Raw genomic sequence first — 10000 nt, 5'->3', positions numbered from 1 at the left:
TTAAAGTACTTTCGAAATACAGATTACATTTGAAATTAATCCTTACTTCGATATTTGGAAAGGAGAGTTTACAGATAGCAAAGTTATACCAACTGTGGAGTTAATAGCGGCACCTCCCACGGCCAGTTATCTGATCGTGTCTACTGTCGTTTGGATTTTCTCACTTGTATTTCTTACACCAGCCAGTCTTCATTTATGACGACACCAGTGTCATTAGTGTCTCCAACTACTCAGATACAAAATTTTATAAATTTCACTGTGAAATTCGTAATATGTTTAATATATAATGTCATTAGACCTGTATCAGACAAACTAAATTACTGCGAACCAGTAACAAATATTAATTGCCAGCAACTACCTGAATTGTCATTTCAGTCTGTCAGTGAACTCAACCGCGTGTGTAATATCAATACAAATTAGAAAATATCACAACAGGGTTAAATATAAAATGTTTGGTAGACTTGTAACAAAGTACTGCTATATCACTTTGAATTCATAACCAACTGCACATGGTGCTCAGTGCTTCCAACCACGCGCTAATTTCTCTACACTTGACGTTTCAAATCCTTATCCATTGAGCTTCATTTGCACTCTGCATGATGGAAATGTCAGGCAAATGAATGTTTGTAGGTCATCAGTACATTTTAAATGATTGTGTCTGAATAATAATTAGGGTCAAGACACACAATTCTAAATTATACCTCTTATAAATGCTGACTGGTAGAATCCTTAATACTGCAAAGAAGAGCTTTAGTATTACGGTCACGATTCCTCCCTCACTATAATGCTCTCTTCTCATAAATACCCCCCCATCCCTTTGCCTGTTTTCATTGATTTGTAAAGATTTATCAAAAGTAAACGCCTCTTGTTTCACATGAGTAACAAATCAAAACGTTTGACTGACATTTTCAATTGTTGCTATGGCTATTGATTGCAGGTTGATGGGTTTAAATGATTAAATATTAAAGTAATCACTTTGAATTTGTTCTTTAATTGATTGTTTGAGGCGAGGGGGGGGTACACAGTAATTGTGTTGGTGGCTGGGATTGTGCTCAAGTAACAGGAAAATTGATTAGGAATGGTAGAGACAGGAGAACCATCATTTTTATTTAAGGAAATGTTTTGTTATTATACTGTGCTGTGAATAAGACGACTTTTACTGATCGCCTATTCTGACCTTGAAGATGTGTTCACGAGGGAGGGATGTTACTGACAGTCAGAGGCTTTTAAAGCAAGTCCAGATATATAGATTGATAGATAGATACTTTATTAATCCCCAAGGGGAAATTCACATACTGCAGCAGGAGCATACTGCTAAAAAACAATATTAAATTAAAGAGTGATAAAAATGCAGGTATAACAGACAATAACTTTGTATAATGTTAGCGTTTGCCCCCCCAGGGTGGAAATGAAGAATCGCATAGTGTGGGTGAGGAACAATCTCCTCATTCTGTCAATGGAGCAGGACGCTCAAGCTGCTCCTCTGTCTGGAGATGATCCTGTTCAGTGGATACAGTGGATTCTTCATGATTGACAGGAGCCTGCTCAGTGCCCGTCGCTTTGCCACAGATGTCAAACTGTCCTGCTCCGTGCCTACAATAGAGCCTGCCTTCCTCACCAGCTTGTCCTGGTGTCCATGCTGCCTCCCCAGCACACCACCATGTAGAAGAGGGCGCTCACCACAACCATCTGATAGAACATCTGAGCATCTTATTGCAGATGTTGAAGGACACCAGCCATCTAAGGAAGTATAGTCGGCTCTGTCCTGTCTTGTACAGAGCATCAATATTGGTTGTCCAGTCCAATTTATCATCCAGCTGCACTCCCAGGTATTTATAGGTCTGCACACAGTCACCTCTGATGATCACGGGGTCAGGGTGGGGCCTGGGCCTCCTAAAATCTACCACCAGTTACTTGGTTTTGCTGGTGTTCAGTTGTAGGTGGTTTGAGTAGCATCATTTAACAAAGTCCTTGATTAGGTTCCTATACTCTTCCTCCTGCCCACTCCTGATGCAGCCCACGATAGCAGTGTCATCTGCGAACTTTTGCATGTGGCTGGGCTCCGAGTTGTATTGGAAGTCTGATGTATATAGGCTTAACAGGACTGGAGAAATTACAGTCCCTTGCAGCGCTCCTGTGCTGCTGACCACAATGTCAGACCTGCAGTTCCTGAGGCGCACATACTGAGGTCTGTCTGTAAGATTGTCCACGATCCATGCCACCAGGTATGACTCTACTCCCATCTCTGTCAGCTTGTCCCTGAGGATCAGAGGTTGGATGGTGTTGAAGGTGCTAGAGAAGTCCAGAAACAAAATTCTTACAGCACCACTGCCTCTGTCCAGGTGGGAGAGGAATCGGTGTAGCATGTAGAAGATGGCATCCTCCGCTCCCACCTTCTCCTGATATGCGAACTGCAGAGGGTCGAGGGCGTGGCGGACCTGTGGCCTCAGGTGGTGAAGCAGCAGCTGGTCCATGGTCTTCATCACGTGACGTCAGAGTGACAGGCCAAAAGTCATTCAGCTCAGCAGGACATGATACCTTTGGGACTGGGGTGATGCAAGATGTTTTCCAAAGCCTCGGGACTCTCCCCTGTTCCATGCTCAAGATAAAGATACGCTGTAGAGGACCCCCCAGCTCCAACGCACATGCCTTCAGCAGTTGTGTCGATACTCCATCTGGACCCACTGCTTTGCTGGCAAAAAGTTTCCTCATCTCTCTGCTTACCTGGGCTTCTGTAATTGTGGGTGGGGGGAAACTCTCTCCTATGCTGGTATCAATAGAAAAGATGGGTGGAGGGTGCAGTACTCTGAGGTGAGAGTGAGTTATGGTGGTCAAACCTGTTAAAGAAGTTGTTCATCTGATTTGATCTTGTGATCAAATGTGATCAATGTGATGATCTTCATCCCATCCCACACTTCATGCTGTTATTCTGCAACTTCTGCTCCAGCTTTCTCCTGTACTGCTCCTTCATCGCCCTGAGCTGGACTCGGAGTTCCTTCTGCACACGCTTGAGCTCATGCTGATCACCGCCTTTAAAAGCCCTTTTCTTCTGGTTCAAGAAGCCCTTGATGTCACTTGTAATCCATGGCTTGTTGTTAGCATAGCAGCATACTGTTCTTACTAGAACTACAATGTCCATACAGAAGTTGATGTAGTCAGTAGTGCAGTCAACAACCTGCTCAATGTTCTCACTATGTGATCCCTGCAGAATATCCCAGTCCGTAATTCCAAAGCAGTCTCTCAGAATCCTGCTCTGCCTCAGGGGACCACTTCCTGAATGAGCGTGAGGTTGTAGGTAGCTCCCTTACTCTTGGTTTGTAGTGAGGCTGAAGCAGGACCAGGTTATGATCTGCTTTCCCAAGCACAGGCAGCGGGGTGGCTCTGTATGCGTCTTTAACTTTTGCATACAGTAGGTCTATAGTCCTATTTCCTCAGGTGTTACAATCCACATACATGGAGAAGGCAGGTAATGTTTTGTACAGTGTCACATGGTTAAATCTCCAGAGATTAGCTCAAACCCCTCGGGGTGTTATGTTTGTAATTTAGCTACATCGGAATGGATGATATCACCCGCTATCTCCATGTATGTTCGAGGCGGGATGTAAACAATAATAACAATGATGGGCTAATAGGGATGCAGACTTACGACCAACAGTTTGCTATCCCTGCAGCAAGTGAAGATTTTGAAGTTTACATGTCCAGAGTTGCACCACCTTGTATTCACATAGAGAGCTGTGTTAATCTGCACTGTTCTTTAGCTCTCAAGTGGACCTTTAATGTCAACCTCCGTAAAACTCGCCGGGTTTTCTTTTCACCACAAGGCATGTAAAGTGATGTCCAGGCTCTGTTTCATGTTGAATGACAGCTGTATTTAGTTGTGCAGCACATACTTTTAGTCACATTACACTTTACATACACAGTACAGTATTTCCGATACAGAGTTTGAATCAATGAATAATAACAGCGCTCACCTTGGAGTCTCCCGTGTGTTTGTCTGTGTACCGGTGACTGATCTGCGCAGTGACTCTTAGCCTCTCTGATGTGCTGCGGGTGGACATTTTTGAAATTTGCTGTGCAGAACATTAGAACACTCTAGACGAGAACAGGCCATTCAGCCCATCAAAGCGCCAGTCCTGTCCACTTATTTCTTCAAAAATAACATCAAGTCAAGTTTTGAAAGTCCCCGACATCTTACTGTCTTCCACACAATTACCTTCATAATTTTAAACACTTCAATTATGTCACCTCTTAATCTTCTTTTGCTTAAACTGTATAGCAGAGTGATTTCAAACTGGTCTGCCACAGTACTTCAAATTTTATATCAATTAGAGCATTTGAGTTGATATGCTAGTTTTTTATGGGTCCCAGCACATAAAGGAGTCAAAAGAAACAAAATTGTTGATGATTTGGCAATAAAAGCAGCTAAACATCTTCTATTATTGAATTAGAATCAGTAAATCAGAAGTTAACAGACTGACGCGAATAAAAATCGATGAGATGCGGCAAATCATGTGGGACACTGACAGTAAGGGAAGGCATATGTACAGAGTAGAAAGCAGAGTGAGATTCATAGGAAAAGGGGGCAGAACAAGAAGAGACGAAATGATATTAACATGCATCGGGATTGGGCATTTTAGGTTAAATTATACACAGTTCAAGACAAGGCAGCACCAGTCTGGAGTGTGTAGATCACATAATCAGCTAGAGACTGTAGAGTGTGTATCATTAGGGTGTGTGGCATGTAAAATACATCAAGTTCAATATTTTAAATCTCTAAGAATGGGTAAATTAACATTACAACAATTATTTAAAGTATGGCGATGAGTGTAAATTGATTCATAGATTCATATTAAGTTATATAAAAATTGTAAGGTTATTTGAAAGTGTGATGTTTCGCTAAAAAGTATTCACATTAAGAATTTGATCACAGACTTACAAACAAAGATAAATGCTCAGGGTTTGGAGATAAAGTTTTATGGATGTGTAAGTTCTCATTCGCTCAATTCTGAGTTACTGCACACGATTTAAGTGAGGGGCGAGCAGCGCGACCTCCAGCCCAGCACCGAACTTTACTCGAGTCAATCCCCATGTGGCTGCCCGTGTGTCTTTTCTATTCAATCATCAGTGTGTGTGTCTCCAGTTCACTTCACGTTTTCAAGTCCATTTTCTTCTTCACATCATCCAGTCATACAGTCGCCACCTCTTATCTACATTTTGATTATTTACCGTGTATTCCTACAGTCCAACCTCATTTGACAAAGATTAGGGAGAAAGTGGTTCAGGTTGATTTACAACTCCAAATGCCACCTTCAACTGACCAGCAGAAAGGTGGTAAATACATTAATTCAATAAATAATCACAATTTCAGGAAACAGAGGCCAACAACAGCCACTGTTAAACATAACATAAAAAAATATCGATTTTCGCTAATCGATTTGTGGATTAATTATTAAGTAGGGCTAAGATTTACCTCTTCAGTGCTCACTGAGACGATCACAGCACCAGCTTTTGATCTCAATCAGCAAGATCTACCCCCCAAAATAAAGTAAACTCAAGATCATAAAATCAATTTAAAACCACCACCAGCTCAAATGTTTACCTCTCCTGGCCCCCCAGTCAGTCCACACTGTGGGTGTCTTTCTCACAGCATAGTAATTACCTCACACACGAAATGCTGCCCTCTTAAGAAATACCAGCACAAGTCTCACCTCCACTCGGTGATGTCACCTGTGTCCAAAATCCCTAATTATTAAGCTGACCACCACGACCTCCCTCACTAACTGGCTCAAGTGACATATGTGTTGTATCAAAGTCACTCTTCTGAAGTTGTACCCAATAAAATTAAAACATTTGCATCAATTTAAACAAACAGATTAAGCAAATCCTGTGATCAGTAATAGATAGAATTGACTCAGTGGAACTTTATTTGTCACAAGGTAGAAGTTACAGAAAATATAAAAAAGGTAGATAAAAAGTAAATAAACATACACACACACTTTGGTCTGAACACACACCAGAATGACTATGAAGGAAGAAAAATAAAAGAAAGAAAAGTTCTGAATTGGTTTTCACAGTCAGCGTAAGACATTAGCAGATGTATTACTGTTGGGATAAAAGAGCCCCATAGTGTTTCTTGACACACTTATGCAGAATGATTTGAAAAAACTTAATTTTACTGTGTGAGAGAGAGGATGTGCAGCATTGTTCATAATGGCTCTCAGTTTTGTTTTAATCCTCTCCTCAGCTATGAACTCTATGGGGTCCAGGGTGCGTCCCATGACTGATCTTGCCCTTTTAAATAGCCTGTTCATTCAGTTGGCCTCTTTTGACGTGATGTGCACAGCTCAGCACACCGTAATGTAGAAAATCACACTGTTCATCAGAATGTGATAGAAGATGTGAATTATGTCACCTCCCACATTGAGGAAACGCTGCTTCCTAATTGAAAAGAGCCTGCTCTGCCCTTTCTTATGGATTTAAAACACTTTTTCCTTTTAACATGACACACTTCCATCCCTGTTATGGCGGTGCAGTTAAGGAGCTTAAGTCAGGTCAATCAGCTATTTACTAATGGAGAAGGGATGGTCACAGTTTAACAGAACAATGCACTTGAAAACATTTAGTGACAACAAGGTGGTTTTATTAAATCTGATAGCACAATCAAAAGTTATGATTGATTCAGTGGGTAAAGAGGGTTCTGGTGGTCTTTAATGAATTGAAACGGTTTGTCAAACCTACTGACAGAAATAGAATTTCCGCACCATCAGTTACACCTGTCAGCCTAAGCTAACAAACCCCTTATTTCACTTGCTTGTCTTCTCCTGTTGCAGCTGCGCATTTCAGCAAAGTTAGGTTCCTCTTTCATCTCCTCCCTCCAGACTTTTCTGTTTCTTAACACAATCCTGTGCGCCTACTTGTACAAACCTTCATCAATATCATTTACATACAATAGATTTTGGTAAATCATTTAAATGCAATTATTTATAGCCATTTATAAACTGTTATTGACAATTATTACATAATAATAATAATTTATTATTATTTTTATTAAATAATTCCACCCATAAAAGTAACATTTCTCGGACTGCCTTCTTCCATCTCTGAAACATTTGTAGACTTTGTCCTGTTCTTACGCAACACAGTACTAAAGTATTAGTTAATGCCCGAGTCACCTCACGTATAGATTACTGTAATGCTATTCTATCTGGCATACCACAAAAATGTATCCATTGCTTACAACTTATTCAAAATTCTGCTTCCAGGATAATAAGCTACTGTTCTAAATCCACTGAACATATTACGCCGATTCTCTTTAACCTTCACTGGCTCCCTGTTAACTACAGAATACAATACTAAACACTGCTCTTAATTTTGAAAGCTCTTCACAACCTCACTGATCTCCTACAGACTGACACTCCTCTCGCTCACTCAGATCCTCATCTGCAGCTCAACTTTCTGTACCACACATCAGACTCAGTGCTATGGGAGCTCGAGCGTCTCTCATAGTGCTCCTCAACTCAGGAATTCCCTCTCATAATTGTAGCTCAATTCAATAACACATTTTAAAACTACCCTCAACACTGATCTTTTCAAACTGGCATACCAATTGTGAGTTTTGCACTTTTACTGCCAGTTATCTTTGTTTGTTTGCTAATTATTTCTTTTTGTTTTATCATTCTCTTGTTTTAATTTTACTAATGTTGTTTAACTTTATTGTAAGGTAACCTTGAGTGCTAATTAAGGAGCCTATTAAATAAAATGTGTTATTGTTATTAATACAAACTGATAAGACCATTCTGGGACGCCAGCAGCACTGTATGTTTAATTCAAGTAGTGAATACTGCTGACCCACAACTCTGTAAGATGGTCTTCTTGTTTCAGAGTCTGTTGGACCTTCACTCCACTCCCAAAATTCTGATAATCTGAAATGAAGAGCATTGAGTTACTGTCAGCATGTTACAAACTGTCTAACTTTACATAAACCATAACATAGAGCCTGTTCTAAAAGGAAATTCAAGTGTCTTTAGACATAAGTGATGAAGTTTTAATGAAGTTGATTCTTGTTCTTTTCCCAGAGAAAAAGAAAAAGCTGCTGTTTGCTGGAACATCTCAGTAGATGTGAAACAGGACACCTGTGATGTGGACGCAAATATCATGGAGAAAACTGTGAATATTAAGGAGGAGGACTGTGAGTGGGAGTCCATCTACCTTAAACAGGAAAGTCTGAGCATCAAGGAGGAGGACAGTGAACTGCAGCCAGTGGGCATTAAAGAAGAACATGAAGAGAAATCTGTCAGTATTGAGACACATATCCATACAAAGCTGGACAGTGTAAAAGAAGACAACCGTCATGATGGGTGTCAAGATGGAGTGGTGACCAGGTTAGACTCTTCTCAAAGCAGACACTATTCCTCTCCAGATCCTTCTATCAATGTGAAGTCTGAATCATTAGAGTCTGAACCAAAGAGGGCTGAGGAAACTACATCTGTTAGATCTCAGAAAAATAAGCGACCACCTTCAAAGAAGTCTGGAAAAAGTAAGTGCAAAATAAAAATGTGTAAGATTTAGGTTTGGGGTTTATGAGCTTCAAAAGTTGGATCTTGTGATTCTTAGGAGAAACTTAGAAATAGACTGAAAATACTTTATTTTATTGTGTGTTTAAATATACTGTAGTTTGGGATTTTATCTATTGTTATGTAAGGTTTAGCAGTTTGCTATTCTTCCATTATCGTGACTTTATGCAGAAGTCCTCAGCCTATCCTCGAAAGAGTGCTATACAAATGTCCAAGAACAAGACAAAGGTATTGATCCCTCTGGAATTTCCTGGGTATCCATATTAATTCCTCTTAACAATGTAGTCCGATCTTCAGCTAAGCTCTGATTACAGACAGCCTCAGTTGTCCTAAACTACTGTAATAACACAAACATTTGGATGGCTTCTTGGCAGTCCTGAACACATCGTTTAAACATTCACAGTCCACTCCCTGACCCTCCTATCTTTACAGACTGGTTGACCCTTCTTTAACAGTAATGACCTCCACAACATTTTGTAGCTACTGATCAGCAATGAATTTTAACCCATTCCTTCATTCCAATCCTTTTCAGTTCCTTCATCCCTGTGAGCCCTTTTCTGATCAGTTCTCTTTAGGTCAGGCCACAGCATCTCGTGTCTCTTATTGGCCATTCCAGAACACCCATTACCGTATGTTTAACCCTTTCTGTTTTTGATTTCTTCCTGTGTTTGGGCTCATTGTCCTGTGTCATCACTCAATTTTTGTTAAGCTTCTACTTTCCTGATATTTTTCTGTCAGATTTCTTGATGATATTTTCAATTCAGTGACCGTTGATCATGTCAGGTGTTCCAGGCCATGAAGAAACAAGCATGCCAAACCATGATGCTCCATTCACCTTGAGTCTTTAGTATCAATGTCCACTTTTGTGTTACCTCCAAGCATGGTGTTACATGTTTTGACCAAAGACTTCAACTTTTGGCTCATTCATTCATAGAACATTGTCTGTTCTGGAACATTGTGATGATCTTTTACAAGTTTTCAGATGTGCAGTGATGGTTTTGCTAGATTGCGTTGATCTCCTTGGTGTTGCCCTTCTGTAAACTACATTCTTATGCTTTTCTCCATATGAACACAAGGACAGAGACTTTCTCAAGTCCTGGAGACTTCTGCAGGCCCTTTGCTCTGCCAGTCTGGGTCCCTATTCATCTCTGCTTTCATGCTGTGATCTTTGTGGGTTGCCCTTTCCTGTAGTGAGTTTCCTCCATATTCGTAGACACTATGGCTCTCTATGCATTGATGGACATCCAGGTCTTCAAAAATTCTTTTATCACATTTGCCAGCTTTACACATCTCTTCAGTTAATCTAAGGTTCTTGTGATATCCTTGCATAAGTATTTGGATGAAATGTCAAACCTTTGAATTTACAATTGAAGTAGTGGATTGGAGAAACAACTTAGACTGACATGTTGACGTCATTCTTAAATTAT

At 40.4% G+C, this 10000-nt stretch overlaps 1 protein-coding gene across 8 annotated transcripts in view; it reads left to right on the top strand.

The window, feature by feature from the left end:
- LOC120533527 (zinc finger protein 239-like) overlaps positions 1 to 10000 on the top strand; it is a 304582-nt gene that overhangs the window by 247743 nt on the left and 46839 nt on the right. For all 8 annotated transcript variants that reach the window (XM_039760458.1, XM_039760461.1, XM_039760457.1 and 5 more), the window contains exon 2: positions 8076 to 8536. In XM_039760458.1, coding sequence (XP_039616392.1) covers positions 8155 to 8536 — 382 coding nt within the window. In that variant the 5' untranslated portion in view covers positions 8076 to 8154. The remainder of the gene's footprint in view (positions 1 to 8075; positions 8537 to 10000) is intronic.

Source organism: Polypterus senegalus, chromosome 8 (genome assembly GCF_016835505.1).
Source record: "Polypterus senegalus isolate Bchr_013 chromosome 8, ASM1683550v1, whole genome shotgun sequence".
Lineage (NCBI taxonomy): Eukaryota > Metazoa > Chordata > Cladistia > Polypteriformes > Polypteridae > Polypterus > Polypterus senegalus.
The sequence above is the reverse complement of the archived record's forward strand: the minus strand, read 5'-3'. Positions and strand labels throughout refer to the sequence as shown.